Here is a 21,697-nt window from a genome sequence, read left to right as displayed (position 1 = left end):
TCTGCAAAGTTGTTTGGCTTTTTCAAGCTTCTGTGAAACAGGGCTAATAATAGCTCTACCCAAGTGAGGACTGGTAGCAAGCAGTGTGTGTGAGTGCCCTTCGCCTGGGGTCTGTGCCTAGTGAGTGCCGTGTCACTGCTGGTCTCTTCGCTTCTTCGGTGGCTTGCTGTCTTATTCATGGAATACAAGAAGGCCTTTGAAAAGAATCTGCTTTTCTAGAGTAGGAAATGAGAAGAGATTACTCCTTAACAGGAACACAGAACTATGTTGTTTACTCAGTGTCATGGAGTGGCAGGGTAGGTAAGGGACCCAGGCCTAGAACCCAAGGCAGGCAGGCAGGTGTTTGGAAATCGGGGAGGAGCTACCCCAGTTGTGGCACATCTACTCCCCAGCAGAGTCTGTGGCCAGTAATGATCTTTATGAAGAATAATATAACAACATCACAAAATACAGTGTAATGTTATGTACCCACAAAGCATGCAAAATTACTTCAGCCTTCTGACTACAGCTATATAAAAATAAGCATTTGAGAAATGACTGGAAGCAAATACTCAAAAACAATAACTCTGACTAGACAGTGTTTTTTGGGTGTTTAAAGATTTCTATGTCTATAGTCTAGGCTTGCCACTGTCTAATATGATAGTCACCAGGCACATGTGAGTATTGACCTCTTGAAATGCTAGTTCAAATTGAGCTGTGCTTTAAATGCACAGTGCACACTGGATATCTTAGACTTTGTATGAAAACATGTAAACTATCTCAGGAATTTTAAAAATAGTGGCATAGTGAAATGGTATTATCTTGGATATACTGAGTTAAACAAACTATATTGTTAAAATTGATTTCACCTTTTTTTTTACTTTAAAAAATGTGGCTACTAGAAAATGTTATATATATGGCTTGTTTCATATTTCTGTTGGATGGCGTTAGTCTAGGTTTTTTGTAATGTCATTGAATTATTTCTGTAATTAAGAAGGATTGTGGAAATTAGACACTATAACAAAGGTGTAGACAAGAGATGAGAGATGGGGCCATGTGGATAGATAGAAGTGGAGAGAGATAGAAGGTTAAATCTGTGGCTGGCTTTAAGTGATAGTTTTGAATGTATAAAGCTTGAGAGTGGGTGGAATCTAGGAAAGCTGTGCCAGTAAAGTGATGGGGCTGTTCAAAGAATAGTGAGCATGGGGAAAAGAAAAAAGAGCCACAGTCAAGCAAGAAGGGTTTAGGCAGTCAGGGTAGTCCAGTGGCTCTGGGAACACGGAGGGCCCAGCCTTGGAAGCTGGCTTGCCTGGATACTCTGGCGAGACCCTCAAGGCCCCTGCATTCTGCAAGCAGGAGTCCGGGACAGAGGGCCTTTGGGCTAGGAATTAGATTGAATGGGGAGGAGTTCAGTTAGCACAAACCATTTGTATGACTTACCGGCTTAAAAGGATAAGACTAAAGGGAAGTCCTGATCCTGGTAGATTTTCAAAACAAAATAAACATGTAAATCTTAAATGATATGCCAGTCTTTGTGACGCCTGTGTCCTGTCCTCTCCTGCTTTGTCTGTGTAGGCCTTACAGGAAAAGCTGTGGAATGTGGCCGCCCCTTTGTATGTGAAGCAGAGTGATTTGGCCTCAGCAGCGGCAAAACAGGTAAGCTGCTTTGAGATCTTCTCCTCAGTAGATCTCTGTGCTGGCACTGTCTCATTCACATCAGGCCAGAGGCCTCCACATGGCCCCCTCTCTGCAGTGGCCTCCCCAGTTCCAGCCTGTGTAACAAGTCAGTGATGCGAGAAGCAGCATAAAATTAGGGGTCACAGCACTGGCTTCAGAGTCAAGGGACCTGGGTCCTAGTCCCAGGTGTGCCTCTAGTTTTCTGGGCAGCATGGAACAGGTTATTTAACCTCCCTGGATTTTTTTCCTCTGTAAAATATGGCAGTTCAATTAAATGATATCTAAGGTTCTTTTGTGTTCTAAAATATTATCAACTGGTATTTCAGATATACTAAAATCCAATAAATACTATCATGAATCTTTTATCTGAAAATGTAGTTGAACTAATTTTCAGGTTGTTTCTATTTTTAGCCTGTACTAAATGAATGTTAAAGGTTCTTACATTTCTCCACAGTTCATTAAGTAGCATTTCACTTCATTTGATTTGAGTTTATTTCTTTCTACCTTTAAGCGATTTCCCCTCATTCCTAGGTGTTGGGAGTTAGTGCACTCTTCTGACGCACGTCTTGTGGGTAGTGCGTCTGTGCATAACCACGTGATTATGACCCACTAGGAAGTTACATGACAGTTCACTCAATGATTTCAACTTTATTTTAATTAACCTTCAAGTTTATTTTAATTAACCCTCACAGTAATCCCATTAGGTAGGAATAAGTATAAAGCCCATTTTATAGGAGAAACAATTAAGGCTCAGCCAAGTTAAATTCATAGATCTCTAGGTAGTAGAGTCAGCGATTTGAGCCGAGATCGTCTGATACCCAGAATTTATTCTGCTAGATCTTTCATCTGCTCTCAACTCTTTCAGACCTGCCATGTGGCTTATTGTAGGGGAGTAGAACTTAATGACCGGAGTCCCAAATGGGCCATGTTGAGAGGGAGATGTAGTCTGGAAGAAAGAGGGGAAAGGACTTACAGCTGCTCTGTGCCAGATACCATGTTAAGCTCTTTCCATGTCCCATTTAATCCTTTAAATTTTACAATGTTGGTACTGCTTCTTCCCTGTGTCCAGATAGGGAAACTGAGGTGCCATGTAATTAAATACCTTGTCTCGCTGTGAGTTGTAGGAGAGCCTGGAATGATTTCTCTGACCCCAGAGTCTGCAAAGGAAGGCAGGCCTGGAAGGGGAAGAGAAGCATCATTTGGGTGGGAGTGGCTGATTTGGCTAGAATAGAGCAAGAGCTTAAGATGCACTGAGCTTGAGCTGAGGTCACAGACCTTGTTTTCTGCACTTCTGCCAAAGTCCAGGCCCATAGGACAGGCTGCCTGGATGACTAACAGGCGGTTCTTGGTTCTGGATGCCAGATCCTTGAGGACTTTTCTTGGGGATTACGTTTCCATATATAGCATATATTCATTTGTTTGCACAGCACAGTAAGTTTGGTTTAGGGTGAGAAGCCGTGCTTCACAATTCATCAGTGATTAAACTGTCATATCATCACATGATCAACTAAGATGATTTTATTACCAGAAGAAAGTCTTTTGTTTCTCAATTGACAAAATAATTTTTCTTTTTTGTAAGGAATACTATACATTTCTCTCGACACATATTAATTTCTCTCAAATTATGTTAGTTTCTCTCAACATAGGAACTTAAAAACCTAAGGTCAGGCTCTGGCCAGTGTATCAGTTGGTTGGAGTGTCATCCCCTACACCAAAAAGTTGGGGGTTCGAGTCCCAGTCTGGGCACATACCTAGGTTATGGGGTCAATCCCCTGTCAGGGTATGTATAGGAGGCAACCAATCAATGTTTCTCTGTCACATTGATGTTTTCTCTCTCTTTCTCTTCCTGTCTCTCTACAATAAACAAACATATCTTTAAAAAAAAATCTCAGTTCAGAATTAAAGTATAGGCATAAAAAAACTCAGCTCAGAGTTTCACCTACAATTCTATGCTGCTCTCAAGGAAGAGTTGATATTTTCACTGATTGTTAATTACCTTTTCCTTGTAGATCATGGAAGAGACCTACAAAATGGAGTTCATGTACAGTGGTGTGGAGGATAAGCAGGTGGTGATTATACATCACATGAGGCTGCAGGCCAAAGCCTTGCAGCTTGTAGTAACGGCGCGAACGACTCGAGGGTAAGATGTGCAGCACGCCCAGAGGGGTGGCGTGGAAACATTAGCTAAGGGGTATTAGTATTAGTTTTTTCAGAATTCCAAGTTCTGTTCTTGGATCATAGGAGATCCCTGGAAATACACTCCAGTGGCTTTTTATTGTCGACAGCACAACGTAGGACTTCATTTGGAAACATGGGCATTCTGTGTGGTCCTTGATAAATTTCTTTAAGAATTTAGTATCAGAATTTAGAATTTTTCTCTTCTGAAAGGACTAGTAAGAACTCCAAGGCATTCAAGACAAATGAAGAGAATCCACCGTACAGTGAAATCACCTTATTTCAAACCCCGACCTCTCCACGTACTAGTTGTTTGATCACGGACAGGTTTTTAAACCTCTCTGTTGCCTTGTTTCCCTGTCTGTAAAATGAGAATGATGAAAGCATCTGTCTCACGGGTTTCTGAGAAGCATGAATTGGATAATACATGTAAAAGCACTTAGCATGGTACTTGGTACATTGTAAGAACTCAATATAATGGTAGCTTTTAGACTTTCTGATAATGGGAATTGCCATATTTCATCATTTCAAAAATGCACATTTTTTTAACTTCTCTGAAATCTATCGCTGTGCCATAGTTTGATTGAAAGTGAGTTTTTTGTTGTTGTTTCATAAAATAAAGATGCGTCTTAAGAAGATGGCATCATAGATTTAATACAGTACAGCATTTATGTAACTCGTCGTCACATCGAAGATGTACCTGATGTGCGGTTCAGCAGGTGTTTCAGCCGACACGTGGCACAGAGAACTAATGTGGCTGTTTAAGTACGCACTGAAAATACTAGGTCAGAAAGACCTTTCGGAATATTTTATTTCTTTACTTATCTTGATGGCGCCCTGATTAACTCAGGTAGTAATTTAATCTTAGAGATATCCATGCATTCATTTAACAGATGTTTAATCCCTCCTACTCAGTCACAGCTGAGGCAGGTGATAGGTACTTGAGGTGGCATCTACACTTTTTATCAATATTTAAAGAAAGTAGATGTATGTTTCAGTTTCCGTGTGGTTATTGTGAAAATTTAAACATTGCAGATTGAGTGAAGGTTCTCTGGCAATCCACCTCTCCTGAACTGCCAACAGACCTTCCCCAAGCCAGATGAACACGTGTAGACTATAACTGTGTGTATATTAACATAAATCAAATTGTAAGATACTTTGCTGCTCTGCCTCCTTTTTTTTCATCCAACAATATATTTCATCCTTCCATGTCATTATATAAAAATTCTAGTTTGGTCTTTACTCATGCTGTATTATTTTGTATTTTCCATTTGTATGCTATTTTTCTATCTTGATTTTTTGGTGGATTATTTTCTTTTCCCCAGGGGTTTAAAAGTTCTGTACCTAATTCTGACCTATTTGAGTGAGAGGCAGATCATAGTGAAGGGCACCGGGGTGCCTCTTTGAAGGGGTGCAGATATTGACTCCACCGTCTGCAAACTTAGTGACCTTGGATAAACTATATAAACCTTCTGTGTCTCAGTTTGTTCCTCATAAGTTAGACTGGGCTAATAGTAGTACTTGCCTCTCCCTCCTAGGGTTATTGTAAGGATTATTGAATTTTATACATAAAACCTTTAAAATACTTCCTAGCACATTCAGAGTAAACACTTGATAAAAGTTAGCTCATATTTGTTGTTTAAATATTATTTTCACACACATATATATATACTTTTTATCCTCACTCAAGGATATGCTTAGAGAGGGGAGGGGAGGGGGAGAAAGAGGCAGAGAAACATTGATGTGAGAGAGAAATATCGATTGGTTGCCTCTGGCATGCTGTGGGACGGAACCTGCAACCCAGGCATGTGCCCTGACTGGGAATTGAACCCACAGCCTTTTGGTCAACAGGATGACACTCCAGCCAACAGAGCCACACTGGCCAAGGCCACTTTCATATTTTTAATTAACATATTGAACTTATCTTACCAGCATAAGAAAATTAAATAGAATTTATGATCACCTCTATCACGATTACCTCAGATCAAAATGAGAAGTTTTAGCATGCTTTTTTAAATCATCTTATACTATTTAATTTGGAATTTAGTTTCAGTTTATTATGTTTTTATAATATAGCTCTTATTTTAAGAATCCTTTCTTAAAACATGTGTTAATTTTTCTACATACATTATCAACATTATTTAGCTCCAATTTGCCATCCACTGTTCTTTTTGTACCACATTTGACTTTTTAAATTTCTTGTTCAAATTCACTGTTTATTTGACTGGAACACGTTCTCCAGTAGTGTTTTTTAGAACTCTGTAAGTATTGCTTTTTGCCTTTTAGTATTTAATGTTACAGTTAAGGTGTCTGAAGTTAGTCTGGTTCTCTTTTCTTTGTACGCAGCTTATTTTTCCTGGCTCAGGGCTGTGAACTTTTCTTTTTCTCCTTAGAATTCAGAAATTTCACCAGGATATGTCTAGGTGTGTGTTTCCTTGTATTCTGACTGACCTTTATTGGGACTTTGAAGTCTCAACTCTGTTTTTAGCTCAGGGTTTTGTTTCCCCTCCATTATTTCTTTAATTACTACTTCTTCTGGCCAGTCCAGCCTCTCGTACCAGATATTGTATCTTCTGTGTTTGTTTTCCCTATATCTTATCTTTTCTGTCATAATTTCTTGTTTGTTTTTGTACTCTGTATTCTGAGTAAATTCCTTAATATGCTCTTCTAATTTACCATTTCAGTTTTCATCATTTTTCATTCTAGTGTTCTTTGAATATTGATTTCATTATTACAGTAGTCCTCCCTCATCTGAGGGGAATACTTCCAGGACCTCTCGTGGGTGCCTGAAACCACAGATAATATTGAACTCTATGTATACTGTGTTTTTTCCTATACACATATCCCTTTTCACTTAAGAGAGCACGTTAGGCTTCTTTTTGACATATTTGAACTGTCAGCATCACTGCTCTTGTGCTTTGGGGACACTATTAAGTAAAATAAAAATTACTTAAATATAAACACTGTGTGATACTTCAACTTCAGTCAGTCTGCTAACTGAGATGGCCAGTGACAGATGGTTTCACAGCATATACAGTGAGGGTACATGTTGGGGGCGCTCCACCCACAGAGCCCTCCCCCCCACCCCGGCTGCCAGGAATGAGAATAATTCTACAAAGACATGATCTGCTTGAGGAGGAAAGGTGGCTGATCTCTCAAAGGAGAAGGGCCTTGACCCTGTTCCTCAGTGGGCTTTTATTGGGTTTAATTTGCGCAGAAATACAGGTAAAGCTCATCAATCATTGTCAGGCAGTAAGGATCAAACAATAGATAACATTCAAAGAACTATGAGGGCTTATTCCGAGTCAGGGTCAGATACATGGAGTGAATGCCAAAGGGCCATAAAACTTTGGGAAACAAACTCATTTTGTGCTTGGACCCTTATCATTTAAATTGAGGACATTCTTAGCAAAGCAGGTTTCACAGGATTTTATGCATTCTCTCTTAGGCCTGATTGCCCCCAGGGAATCCGCCCATTCCAGCACAGGGCCACACCTGCCTTCTGCATTGTTTCAGGCTTAAGTCAGATGGGGGATGCGGCAGCCAAGAAATTAGGAGACTTTTTACAGATAGAATGAGGACTCAGTCTATGACAAAGCTGAGGGTTGAGGTTCCATCACCCCTTTTATAAGGTCCCCTAAGTCCTTCCCTGATGGCCTCTTCCAATACCATGGCTGTCTTAGGTCCTCCCTCCCTTGAGGAAACTTACCTGTCATTGACTAACCAGTCATCTGCCTGGGGCCAAGAACGGTGAAGTAAAGGCAGCAGAGGTGGCACCCCTGCCAGGGAGATAAACTTTGTCTCCTTAGTAGCTTATGGTCCCAAGGTCTCTGACTCAGCCTTAGCCATGGGGGGTTACAGCTTCTAAAACCAGGCAGGGCGGTTCCCAACAGGTATGCTGGACAGGGGGCTGATTCATGTCCCCACTGTGATGCCGTGATATTTATCATGCTACACAGAACGGTGTGCATTTTGACACTTAGGAGTTGTTTATTTCTGGAATTTTCTATTTAATATTTTCAGACCACTGTTGACCACAGGTAGCTGAAAGTGCAGAAAGTGAAACTGTGAATAAAGAGGGGCTGCTAAACTGGTTGTTTCCAGTGTGCTTTATTCTGCCTGCCTTTTTGGTAGCAGTTTCTCTTGCTTTATCAATGAAGTATCCTTTCAAATCTCTTAAATCTCACCGTGGTTACTTATTTGAAATTTTTTTTAAAGGTTTCCCTGCTCTCTTGCCTTGACTTCATCTCTTTGAGGTCTGCTTGGTCTCCTATACAGCTCCTGATTATCCTAATAACATCTCGTAATTGTCCATTGTCTTTGCATACATGAAAGTCTGGACTAGTTTAAATTGGTAATTGATGTAGGCTTTCCCCACAGTTGTCGGTCGGTGCTTGATCTCCTAATTGGCCTCACTCTTCCACTGCTTTCCTTCCTCACACAAGGGAGATGTGGGAGCTCTCAGTGGTAGAGGCCCACTTTATGTAGCATGTAGGTGAGCCTGCCTGCTCTGTTTGGGGGTTTGGGGAGTGTTCCCCAAATGTTTTTGTATTTTACTCTTCAGAAGTTCTCCAAGCTGGTTCTAGTATGCAGGCTGAAAAATGGCACTGATTGGCCAAATTGCTTGACTTTCAGTCGCGCTTAGCTGGAGTTCTCCTATCCAGCCTTCACAATCCTGGAGGTCTGTGCTGAGTTAGCCTCACTGTTAAATTTCAGTTGCACTCTGGTAGTTTATCAGAGTTAAGAAAGTGTCAAGTGCTACCTGTTTAGGAAACTAACTTAATTGAGTGTCGCTTGTAGAGTAAATTTTTATTTGCCATTTCTCATTTATTCATTCAACAAACATTTGTTGAATAACTGCTTATGTCAGATAATACATGGTGAGCAATACAAAGTCCCTACCCTCATGGAACTTACATTTTAGTAGAAAGACTCAAGTAGGTCGTTGAGAACCTGGGCACCATTCTCTTACATAGTTTGTATAAAGAAAAGAGCATTTGTTTTTCTTCAATGGAACTTTACTCCTCCAATAAATAATGTATTGATATGTATAATAATAATATGAAAATGGGAAGTTTCATGCAGAAATTAAAAGAAATGAAAGAAAATGCACAAAGATCAAAAGGAGAAATCTGTTTTGTGATTAGTAACTTCCAGTGGCCTAGTGTGTTGCCTGGATTATTTATGTATGCAGTGAGTTTTTACTGTAATAAAATACTGTTAAGTACTATGAGACTGAAGAAGTTAAGACAAAGAAAAGAGCACAGTGGGTGTTTGTGGGAAAAGTAGTAACAGAAGCTTTCCCCTTACTGCATGAGAATTTGACCTTTGCTTAACTTTCTAGATCTGTTCCTTGGAAACCTGGTGGTGTCAACTATGTTAGGTAGCATTGCTATGGTCAAAATGGTCTCTTGACAAAACTGCACTAGACTAGAAGGAACTATAATTACCTGATGCGGACCCTGTTGCTTTGGGCTTCATTGAGTGCAGCGATTCTTGTAACTGAGCATATCCCTTGTGGGGACCCTGGAAGGTGTGCCTGTGGGTTGTTTCAAGACATACTAACACCTATGGAGCATGAAGCTTCCAAGCCAGAAAGATCTCCACACTGGCCTGATACAGATCTCATCTCCTTGCACCCAAACTGTCAGCTGCAGAGTCGAAGCTCCCAGATAGCTGTGTGGGAGGGCTGCTGCATGGGCCGCTGCAAGGACTCCCACAGAGGAGGACTGTGACATGCACCATCTGCAAGCTGTGCTCCTGTCCTATATGCTAGTGAATCTGGGGCCAAGTGTGGCCTGTGATGGTCTTTGATTCTGAATGTCATTGAGCCTAATGGGCCCTGCAGTATTTGAATAAGTCTTGGGATCCGGGCAAATATTTCCCTCTGGGTTCATTAGCGGTGCTGTATTTCCCTTAAAGATGGTTTTTACAGTGTAATGTTCTCATTCTCCTTTCATGTAGGCTCAGGAGCCTGGGACTTTGGTCCTCATTCCAGTTTGCAGATTTCACAAGCAAATAACTTTTGTTTTCTACAGAGTTGACCCCTTATTTGGGATGTGTGAAAAATTTTTACAGGAAGTGGATTTTTTTCAGAGGTAAGTATTTCATCTCTTTTCTAGCTTATTAAATGTTGGTCATGGCCCTGGTGGGCGTGGCTCAGTTGGTAGTGTCATCCCGTAGACCAAAGGGTTTGGTTTGATTCCTGGTCAGGGCCTTATGCCTAGGTTGTGGGTTTGATACCCAGTTTGGGCTCATGCAAGAGGCAACCAATGGATGTTTCTCTCTCGTATCAATATTTCTCTCCCTCTCTGTCTCTCTTCCCCCTCCCTTCCCCTTCTCTTTAAAATGAATAAGCATGTTCTCCGGTGAGGATAAAGAATAAATAAGTAAAAATATATCTTTTAAAAAATCTTGGTTATGCAGAGACTATTACTCACAGAGCCACAAGAGTGATCACAAGCCAGAATTCTTGGTTTAGCCCACAAAATCAAGCTATTATCCATAGCAGTGTGTCCTAATTTGTGTATTTTCTTTAGCGGAATATAAACCTCTTTAACCTTAGTTTCAAACCTAAACATAGAGCAACAGAATAATAAAACCATCAGGAATCATTTGGATTCAGCACTCAGAGCCCAGACCATAAAAAGACAAGTATTATGTGGGAAAACTCATAAACTCTTGTTGGAAAGTCACAACTTGTCTTTTCTTAAACCACTGTTTTTAAACTTGTATATTTCTCTGTAATCCACAAAAAAATTGTTCCAAATAACTTTTATTTTGTAGAATAGTTTTCTCAGAGTTCTGTATGCTACAGATCAGTTAAAACAGATGCAGTAGATGAGTGGAAGGCCTGGTGAAGAAGTGGGAGTCCAGGCAGTGACCAAACCAGTGGCGTCCTGGCTGTGTAATACCAGGAGGAAGACATCTATAGGATTTTAAAGTACTCCATTACATCTGATATTTCATTCTGCCACCCCTTGTCCCTGTCACCATGAACTTGACCAAGCCCAGCTTTAAATGACTACATGTCTCAATTCTTTTTTCATTTGGGTGATGATAGCTTCCCATAGGGCTAGGTTGCAATGCCGCCCTTCCAATAGGTGCCTACCTCCAATAGGTGCTGTTCTCTAGCAAATGAAGAGTCTAGCTTGGCTCTCTAAGATCCTGCCTTCAAATGTGCACTAAGTTCATGCCTTTTGGTTTTCAACTCTTTAAGGTAGTCTGTTTTTGTAGTGGGTTGAAGAGATTTTTGGAAAAGTGACAGCTCTGAATTGCTAAAGTTCCTCATCTATTTAGAGCTGCACACTTTTTCTTAATTTAGCCTATGAGTCCCTACACTGATGTCACCACCCTAGTGAAATATATTTTGACTACCCTTCCACAAGGCAGAAGTACAGTGGAGTCAGTTTGAGCTGGGAATAAGTGTCTTAACTTTTTTAAGCCTTGATGAAACATCATCCTCTCTGAGTCTCAGTGCTCCTGTTGCTTCAATATAAGCTCCATTAAGACAGGCATTTTTGGCATCTGGCTTGTTCTGTCTGTCTGTCTGTCTGTCTATCTATCTATCTATCTGTCTATCTATCTATCTCTACCTCTCTGGAGCATACCAGCTCCTTTCTGCACCCACTTCCTCAGGCATGTTTTTCTTGGATCTCTCTCCTAAGCTCCAAGGGCCCTACTTTTGCCCCTGTAACATTTTTCCTGAGTCCATTCCTTCTACAGCTCACTTCTTCTACCTCTGTGACTTTCTAAATAAATTTTCTCTTATTTTTTTCTTAAAACAAGCTTTTTATCTCTTTTGTTCACTGTTATGTCCCCAGTGTCTGGAATAGTACTCGGCACTTGGTAAATCCTAAAGACATATTTGTTAAATTAATTAATGAATTTATAATATCAAAGAAAATTCTAACAGTTCACAGGATGGCCGGGAAGATGAAATAATGTAAAATGCTTAGGAATATACCTGGCACATAATGGGTATTCAGTAAATGAGGCAGTTAATGATGATCATGTCACTGAGGCATAACTAGCGGGCTGCCTCAGTGGGGAACCATGAGCTCCTCCAGTTCATTACTTTTCCTGCCTTGGGGCTTGGCAGGTGTTTGAGGCTCAGCCTGTGGAAAATGAATGCATAGTTATTTGCTTCTGTTTGTTCTTCCAGGTGTTTCATCGCTGATTTACCCCACCTGCAGGATAGTTTTGTGGACAAACTTCTTGACCTTATGCCTCGGCTCATGACTTCCAAACCTGCAGAAGTGGTCAAAATTCTACAGACCATGCTGCGGCAGAGTACCTTCCTGCACCTCCCCCTTCCAGAGCAGGTCGGGGACTTTGTCATTCCCCTTCAGGTGAAGTCTGGCCAGACAGAGCTGCTCCCCTGGATGGTCTTCATCTTGGGAGCAGCTGGGCTAGGGCCTTTTCTCTGATTGGCTCCCACATGCCCACGTGTTGGATAAGGAGACAGAAAGGCAAAGGTCATGTTTTGTTATCCAGGGATGACCTGGCTTTAGAATCATTATATTTTCTTTTTGTTTACAGATCCACAAGGCCTCGGCTACCATCATTGAGCCAGCGGGCGAGTCAGACAACCCTTTGCGGTTTACGTCCGGGCTGGTGGTGGCCCTGGATGTTGACGCAACCCTGGAACATGTGCGGGATCCCCAGAACACTGTGAAGGTCCAGGTGGGTCAGGGGGTGGCCCCACAGAGCTTCTGTACTGACTTTGTGTTGAACTTCGCATTTAACTTTAGCACCCCTTTAATCTCTACCTGAGGTATGGGAAATGGGAATGGAGAAGAAATGAGTCTTTTTAGAAAAGAGCCTACGCTCGAAGCCCAACTTTACTTCTGAGTGTGGTCTGGAGCAAGTTATCTCAAACTCTGAACCTAAGATTCTACAACTAACAAACAGGAATAGTTGACATTGAAATGAGATGTTATATATAAAGTCCCTGGAACCCAGTATAAGGGTTCACTAAATGAGCAGGCCCTTTCTCTTCTAATTATGTGAAGTTAAGACTTGGTCTTTTCAGGGCTTCCAGCAAGCTGCAACAAACACATCCTTTTCAGGCTGTGGGTGGGTCAGCCTGTTGAACAAAATTTATATGTGGGGAAAACTAACACTAGGGAGTACTTTTTTTCCAGGTTAGAGACAGGTTTATTAGAGACACGAGAGATGTGCAGATACTAATCAGTTTGTACAGTCTGCAGTGAAGCCCACAGAGTACTACCCATTTCTCCATCCATCCAGTCTTCCTTCTATCCGTGCAATAATGTGTACTCTGTTGTACATGCTGAGTGCTAGTGTCTCAAAGGTAATTATGTCAGAATTCCTGCCTTCAGGATGCTCAGTTTCAAGGAAAGACAGACAAATGGTTCTAGCCAAGAACCTAGAAGTGTAGAGATAAAATTACTTTTCCTCCCCTACATCATTATTTCTAATTTTTGGCTAATATAAAACATTTGTAATGTACTTAAAAATACTTTTGAAAATACTCTGGCACTTAATTTGGAGAGTGTGGTGGAGGCTGAGGGAAAGAAGGCTTCATGGAGATGCTGGTGCATGGTGAGGTCTGAAAGGATGAGTAAGGGCAAAGGATACGTGTAAAAGGGAGGCATTCCAGGCAGGCCGCAGGTCTAATGAGAGGACAGAAAATAGCCTGGAGCAGACAAGGGAAGCTTCCTGGAAAAGGTACGGATGAATCAGGCCTTAAAGATGGTAATATTTGCCTCTGGTGACAGTAGAGGAAAAAAACCTCTGGCTTCCCAGCAGGAATTATAAATCATGAGACCTACAGAGAACTAATTCTGAGCTGGCTGTAAAGTGGTGCTGCAGTTGGCTTTTTGTTTTAGGGATTTGCACCCCCCTGCCCTCCCTGCTCAATACACATACATGTTAGTGGGTTTTCATCCTAGTTGCACTTCCCAATTACTCACAAAGCATTAAAAAGTACTAATGTACAGGCCTCAGCTTACACCAGGTAAATCAGAATCCTAAGAGTAGGGCCCATGGGTGCCAGGTTTTATTGTTTGTTTCTTTCTGAGCTCATAGGTGATTCCAATGTACAGCCATCATTGAGAACTATTGTTTTACACTCTTCCTGAAAAAGAGCTCACTGACCAACTGAGCATAAATAAAATTGTAGAGAGATTATTTAAGGGTCATCTGCTGGACTCTACCCAAAAGTCCCCTCCAAAGCAGCTCCACTACACGCATGGCCAAACTGTTTGGAAGCTTCTACAGTCAGGGAGATGGGAAGCTGATGCTTGGTCAGAGGCAGCTCTCTGTTGATTGGAAAATGCTGTCCAATCCAGCCACTGCGCCTGAACAACTCTCCTGTTCTGGACAATGCTTTTGGTGTTAGGGATGTAGCAGTGAGCGTGAGGTTACGTCAGGATTTTATTATCTGTTAAAATAAGGTGTGTCAGCTCTTTAAAGCAGAATGTACAGGCCGGGTGGTTTGGTTGGTTGGAGCATTGTCCTGTACACCAAAGGTTGCGGGATTGACTTCCAGCTGAGATGGAGGTGTAGGTGGACACCTTTCACCTCCTTGCACAACCATCAGAAGGATCACAAAACAAAACAAACCAGACCTGCCAGAAAATCGAACTGTGTGGAAGTTAGACAACCAAGTATTTAAAGAAGAAACATTCATCTAGACAGGTAGGAGGGGCAGAAACAGGGAGCTGGGGTGGAGGGGACACTGTGCAGTGGCAGCCGGTGGAACGGGCAGCCCCATATTCACCTGTGGCAGATAAAACCCAGGAGGGATACCTGGGGAGCAAGCCATCCCAGCCCCAGGCCAGACTGCACAGCCCAGGGTTCCAGCACTGGGAAAATAAAGCCTCATAACTTCTTGCTGTAAAAGCTAGTGGGGGTTGGGCTGGTGGAAGAGACTGCCACCAGTCTCTTTTTGGAACCTACAAGTTCCCTAGAACGCATGCAAACCCACTCACTCTGGGATTCAGCACCAGGGCAGCAGCTAGAAGGGTGCCAGTCACATACGGGAAGTGACTGGAAATGGGGCAAGAGCCAAGCAAGTATTGTTCCCTCTCGGGCCCCTCCCCCACATACAGCACCACAAAGCAGCAAACCAAGTTGCCTCACCCTGACGAAAACCTAAGGCTCCTCCCCTTACAACATAACAGGTACACCAAGGCAGATCCACCCAATACACAGAAACAAGCACGGGGGGGGGGGGGGGGGGGAGCTGCCGAATTGAGGAGACAAAGAAAATATGGCCCAAGTGAAAGAACAGAACAAGACCCCTTGAAAAAGAACTAAGCAAAATGAAGAGTCAACCGATCAGATGCAGAGTTCAAAACACTGGTGATAAGGATGCTTAGAGAGCTCACTGAGTATGGCAAACACATAAGGGAAGACATGAAGTCTACACTAAGTGAAATAAAATACACAGGGAACCAAAAAATCAATAGTCAACCAGTACAGAATGAAGAAAATTAAAAAAAAAAAAAAAAAGAGAACATGAAGACTCTGGAACATTCCCAAACATGCCAACATCCAAATCACAGAGATACCAGAAGGAGAAGAGGAAGAGCAAGAAATTGAAAATGTGTTTGAAAAAATAATGAAAAAAATCTTCCCTAATTTGGCAAAGGAAATAGATATACAAGTCCAGGAAGCACAAAGAGTCCCAAACAAGTTTGACCCAAAAAGGACCACACCAAGACATACTGTAATTAAAATGCCAAGGTTAAAGATAAAGAGAGAATCTTAAAAGCAGCAAGAGAAAGAAGAGAGTTACAAGGGAGTTTCCATAGACTATTAGCTGATTTCTCAAAAGAAACTTTGCTGGCAAGAAGTATTCAAAGTGATGAAAAGCAAGGACCTACAACCAAGGTTACTCTCTCCGGCAAAGCTATCATTTAGAATGGAAGGGCAGATAAAGTGCTTCCCAGATAAGGTCAAGTTGAAGGAGTTCATCATCACCAAGCCCTTATTATATGACATGTTAAAGGGACTTGTCTAAGAAAAAGATCAAAACTATGAAGAGTAAAATGACAATAAACTCACAACTGTCAACAACTGAATCTAAAAAAAGCAAAAACAAACTAAGCAAACAACTAGATGAGGAACAGAATCACAGTAATGGAGATCACATGGAGGGTTATCAGGGGAGGGGGGAGAATGGGGGAAAAGCACAGAGATTAAGAAGCATAATTGGTAGGTACAAAGTAGATGGGAGGATGTTAAGAATAGTATAGGAAATGGAGAAGCCAAAGCACTTATATGCATGACCCATGGACTTGAACTAAGTGTGGGGGTTGCTGGAGGGAAGAGGGGTGCCACACAGAGGCAGGCAAAGAGGGAAAATAATTGGGACAACTGTTCCAGCATAATTAATAAAATGTAAGTTAAAAAGAAAAAGGTTGCAAGTTCAGTTCCCAGTCAGGGCACATACGTAGGTTGTGGGTTCGGTCCTTGGTCAGGGCACATATGGGAGGCAACCAATTGATGTTTCTCCCTCTCCCTTTTTCTCTAAAATTGATAAATATATCCTCAGATGAGGATTTTTTTAAAGCAGAATGTAGGAACTTTATTCAGTAGCACTTTGGTTAGCCCAAATCAGGTGTCTGAATTACACCTGGTGATAGAGGAGGTGTAATTTTTTTTTTTTTTTTTTTTTTTAGTTTTTCTGAAATTCGGAATATAATTCATACTGGCCATTTTCTTCCCCTCACCTACATGGGCCACAGATTTCTAAGCTGCACTTGGGAGGAATGAAGGCAGGCTTCCAGTGACCATTTCACAGAGGGGTCAGGCACTTTCATCAAGGGCAGTTTTGCTGACAACTCTGAGAGGTTCTGCTACCTTTATCATTTTCTTTGACATGCTCATTACTGTTTCAGCCCTCCCCTGTCCCTCCTTCTTAAAAAATGAAGCCCACGTATTGTCTTTAAAGATAACAAGAATCAGGAAGCTGGGATACCTACATCTTTCTGCTTCAGTATAGATTTGGGGCCTGGAGATAGAGTGATGAATAGCAGCTTTAAAAAAGAGGGTAGAGTGGGGGACAAGGGGGTGTTGCTAAGATCTGAGAGATGAAGTGAGATTATGGGGCAGGGGCTCTGAGACATGCCTCCCAGAGTTCAAATTGGAAGACCCATTCACTTCTCTACTTTGACCTTGTCAATATAATTTACATGGCACAGGTTCTGTGTGGTTCTAGGTTAAGCTTCACTTGTCATTCTGGTTTTTTGTACACTGCAGTATAGCATACCCTTTCCACAGATAGCTTTGAGGGCCTCTGAGATGCTGAGGGAAGAAGTCTGTGACAGTTTATGAGATTTGAAGAATGGTCAGTGATTTGAGCAGACCCTTCATTGAGCACTGTCTCTGCAGAAAGAATGATGAAGAGCTTCCTAACTGCTAATAATCCAGTGGAGTGAATACAGTTACAAATTACTCTTAACACTGGTGGACGGCGATGGCAGCTGGGCCGTGACGTGACTCAGAGCCAGGGAGGGCGAGAGTCATCCTGATGCGGTGCCTGGGAAGGCTTTTGACGTCAGGATTAATATTTTTACCTGTCCTGTACTTTCTAGAGACACTTCATCACTCTTGCTTGTTCACCCTGGACTCAGGAAACATGTACCAAACACTGCTCCTTGCTGGGGCAGGGGTCTAACGATGCCAGGAGCATCGCCCTCCCCTCAATGAGCAGTCTTTGGTGAAGGCTCTTGTTACCTTTCTTTTCCTCTTGATGGGGGTTTCACAACAGATGTCACCAGCCATTTTGTTGAAAGCTCATGGTTCTTTCTGCCTCTTCTCATTTCTGTCACCTCTTAGGTTTTATATCCAGATGGCCAGGCTCAGATGATCCACCCCAAGCCTGCAGACTTCCGGAATCCGGGCCCAGGGCGGCACCGGCTCATCACTCAGGTGTATCTCTCCCACAGTGCCTGGACAGGTAAGGAGTCAGTGGGCCAAGGTGGGCAGGAAAATACTCTCTTGGCGTCACACCCACCCCTAAGCATTTGGTTTTTTGCATGGTCGAATCAGGGCTGCTGAGGATTGTGCTTGATTGCTAAGGGAGCTTAAAATTTCAAACTAGGAACATTCAGTTTGCTGCATTGCTTTGATTGCAAGAGGCACAAGATTTTATCAGAAGATAATGCAGATTATAAAAGAATGAAGTCTCTCGGAAAGAGCCCTGGGGCTAGGTACCAGGATTCTTGTCTTCCTGTCCTAACGCTGCCTCTGACTTGCTGCATAACCTTGGACAAGCCACTCCCCCTTCTGAAAATGCTTCCTCGCCTTTCAAATGAAGATGATAATTCTCAATCTACTAGTTAGTTCTGAGGATTGCTCTGTCTGAAAATTAAAGAATTTTATATTTATTACCAAAAATGTGAAGTCATTCATTCTCTTTGTATATGAACAATGCAGTTCATGCTCCCAAATCAAATAAAATGAATGACAGCAGCTACTGTCCTCCCCTCCCACATGGGCTAGTGTGTGGGGTAACGCAAAGCAAGATGGCCTGGTCTGCTTATGCTTTGCCCTCCCGTACGGTGGCTGAATGGAGCCTCGGTAATTTGTAGAAACACTGGGAAGTGGCATAAGTATTTATTTTAATTTGGGAGAACAAAATGGGAGAACACAAGCGCAAAGACATTACATTTCAAACCTAAGTAAGACTGCTTCAGAAACTTTAAAAGAAGTCTCAGTCAGCAGAACCTAAAATGCGGGGGAGAATTGGCCTTGCTGGTATTTCCTGAGTCATTCAGGATGATTCAGGAGTACAGCTGTTACTGAAGAAAGTGTTTAATGCCACCAAACTTGGTTTATTTTAGAAACAGGTGCTTTCTGGAATTTTCTTTTACTGTAATTTAAAATATACCAATAACTATTGAATGTCCTTATTAATGGTTTCCCTCTCTCAGGGGTATCACTGGGTCATACATGGTAGTTACAGATGACTTTATAAAGTTTTCAACAAAGAAGAAGTGCTGCTGCATGTCAGGGCAGTCCCCTGGGGGGACGAGTGACCCTGGGCCTGGCACTAGTCCTGAGAAATTCATTTAGGATCACCTGCCTCTGAGAGGTTGCTACCCAGTCACTGTTACAGATCTCTTTCATAATTCCCTGCATGGCACTTAGTGATGTTGGATGTTTTCTCATCTGTTTACTGCCTTTCTCTCCAATTAGAATGTAGGTTCTTCTAGAGCAGAGGACTTGCTCATTTTTACTTCTGTATCCCTCTGTATCCCTCTGTATCCTGTGTCCCTAGTATCTGACATGTATTGTAGTAGGTGCTCAACAAATGAAAATTGAGTATATAATTTTAAATGTGCAATTAAAATTTATTTAATCTTTAGACCAACTTTCTGGGAGGGGGGGATGAGTATCCTAGTCTTCATTTTAGGGTGAATAAATGGAGGCCCACTTACCAGTCCAGCTGAGGCTGACACTTCAGTTCCCTAACCCCCAAGCCCCTTAGTTTTCCAGTATACCGCACTTCTGACCTGGGACCCTACAGTGAAACCTTCTGAATGTGCCTGTGCCTTGTTTCAGCCAATGCAGGAGGTGGGGCCTGGTATTGGTAGGGAGCTTCTCCATCCAGACCCTCAGCAGCTCCCTGCCAGCGGCCTCTCCTCAGGGAGGCAGGATGCTGCCAGGTCAGAAGCTTTGAGTCACAAAGACAAGGTTGCGAATTCTGCCTCCCTTGCTGTGTGATCCTGACAAAGTTATTTTACCTCTCTGTCTTATTTTCCTTATCTACAAGATGGGAGTAAGAATTTTACCTCATAAGAGATTCTTGTAGAATATGGTAAGTAGGTTGCATGCTTTGTCCCAGATGATCTTTTGTCTCCTTCTCCCAGTCTCCTCCCTCTTTTTTTCTTTCCTCTCTCCCTTCTTCTGATGGCAGTGACTTGAATTGCCAGTCTTACCACATGCTGGTGGGGAAGGCATAATGACTAGGTGCTCCTGTGTCCTCTGACCTTACCAGGGTTTAGCTCCTAAAAGTACTGTGAGTTGAGGCTGGGTTCAGAGGTTGGCAGCAGCCATCTGGGACAAAAGAGGAAAACGGTGGGAGAGCTGACACTGGAGTCTGGTACCAGAGAGCAATGCTGGTTTCATTAGATACACTTGAGGCTGGTATAAGGTGTGGTGTGAGCCAGAAGCATGTCCACACCACATGAACCCTGGTAAATGGTGATGCTTAGGCTGCTCTCTGGGATTGGCTGGGTTGCTCTGGCTGCCTGCAGTGCCAACCTTTCCCTTCACTGAGGACAGCAATTCAGTCTCTGCTTTCATCTCTAGGGAGAAGGTAGGAAGAGGTCTGGGGGAGGGGCATTGAGAAGTCCTGGGACCTCTGCCCGTGATCATTTTGATCTATCCAGCCCTCATTCCTGCTAGCTGAACTTGTAGCCTTGGGCTCATCTTTAATACTTGGACCTTTTGCTCCAGGCACAAAATTAAGGAAGACATCCCAAGCTTGTGCTGTTCCCAGCCTTTGCATTTAACCTTAGGTTTTTCTGAAACCCTCTCCCCCTTCTCCTTTATTGAAGCCACATGGTTAATAGAAACATTAATTGCTTCAGTTTGTGAACTGGACCCAAAGTCTGTCACTGGTGTGGACTTAGGCAATCACTCAGAACCTCTCACAGCCTTGGAACTTTTTTGGGATTATGAGTCTTTCTTTCATGGCGTGGCAGGGTAAGAATTCTTGGGATTATGTGTTTTGCACAGAGCACACGTTCTATTCCAAGGCCTTCCTGGGCTCAATCCTCAATCCTGCCCACAGACTCTATTAGAACATATTCTGTGCTCCATGCAGCTGTCTCTTCCTCTTAAACCAAATGGTCATCATCTTGACGGAGGTCTTACTTTCACTGGGGCCTGCCACCTGCAGACACCAGATCAGTATCGGAATGTCACATCATAGAACAAAAAGTTTAATGACATGATTTTAGGTTCCTGAAACGTGTTCCTGTTCACTGGGGAGAATTTGTTGTGAGGACTGTTTTCAAATCAAAGGCTTCTTCTCTACTAGAATGGTAGAGTCTGTGGTACACGCAGCCCTGAGGCCTGAGATCAGCTGCGCAGGAAGAGCATGATTATCTGGGCATGAGAATCAGCCACATGGGTGTACCTTGTGGGCCTCTGTCTTGAGGCTGGGAGACCTTTATAGAAGATTTTTAGCTTGCTCTCTCATCCTCAGCAGCCATGGCTCTGAGCTGCAGGGAGCCCACAGACACCTGAGGAGGAGGTGGTGGCAGAGAAGCAGGCTTAGGATCAGCCTCAGAGGATGCAGGCTGGGAAAGTGTTTTTGTTTGATGGAAGGGAGGAAGGGATGTGGACAGATGAAAAAATGTTCTTGAAGCCTTGCTGCTTTCATCTTTCATGTTGCTTTTACAGGACATTTTATCCCAGTTCCTAGCCATGCCCAGTCATAGAAGATTTCTTTTGTCTTTTTTTCCAGAACCATGCCAGGTGGAAGTGAGGCTGCTGCTGGCCTACAACTCCAACTCACGCATTCCAAAGTCCCCCTGGATCGATGGGGGCGAGATACCACCCCAGGTGGAAACCAGCATCGAGGGCACCATCCCCTTCAGCAAGTCTGTAAAAGTTTACATAATGCCCAAACCCGCAAGGCGCTGAGTCACAAGCAGTCTCTATTCCTGTGGCCTTGCAGGCCCTTCTTGGGTATCAGAGTGAGCCAGAAGCCTGGAGGACTTCACCTGGAAATGGTGTGTAGGCCTAAGGAGAAACAAGTGACCCTTATACTGTCATCTTGTATCACACAAGATAAATTATTTTGCATTAAGAAAACAAAACCTTCCAGTCCGTTCCCTCTTCGCCATCACTCTCTATAATAAAGTTGAAAAAGCACCAA

General features: G+C 42.7%; 1 protein-coding gene across 2 annotated transcripts in view; it reads left to right on the top strand.

Annotated features, from left to right (window-relative positions):
* The window catches only part of INTS4 (integrator complex subunit 4), a 111,748-nt gene extending 90,051 nt beyond the window's left edge, over nucleotides 1-21,697 (top strand). For both annotated transcript variants that reach the window (XM_053925291.2, XM_045181788.2), the window contains 7 exons: nucleotides 1,555-1,635; nucleotides 3,666-3,796; nucleotides 9,870-9,929; nucleotides 11,996-12,155; nucleotides 12,373-12,516; nucleotides 17,644-17,764; nucleotides 21,284-21,697. In XM_053925291.2, the coding sequence (XP_053781266.1) occupies nucleotides 1,555-1,635; nucleotides 3,666-3,796; nucleotides 9,870-9,929; nucleotides 11,996-12,155; nucleotides 12,373-12,516; nucleotides 17,644-17,764; nucleotides 21,284-21,462 (876 nt within the window). In that variant the 3' untranslated portion in view covers nucleotides 21,463-21,697. The remainder of the gene's footprint in view (nucleotides 1-1,554; nucleotides 1,636-3,665; nucleotides 3,797-9,869; nucleotides 9,930-11,995; nucleotides 12,156-12,372; nucleotides 12,517-17,643; nucleotides 17,765-21,283) is intronic.

This window comes from Desmodus rotundus, chromosome 5, assembly GCF_022682495.2.
Source record: "Desmodus rotundus isolate HL8 chromosome 5, HLdesRot8A.1, whole genome shotgun sequence".
Classification (NCBI taxonomy): Eukaryota; Metazoa; Chordata; class Mammalia; order Chiroptera; family Phyllostomidae; genus Desmodus; species Desmodus rotundus.
Note: the sequence above shows the minus strand (reverse complement) of the source record. Positions and strands in the feature narration are given on the sequence as shown.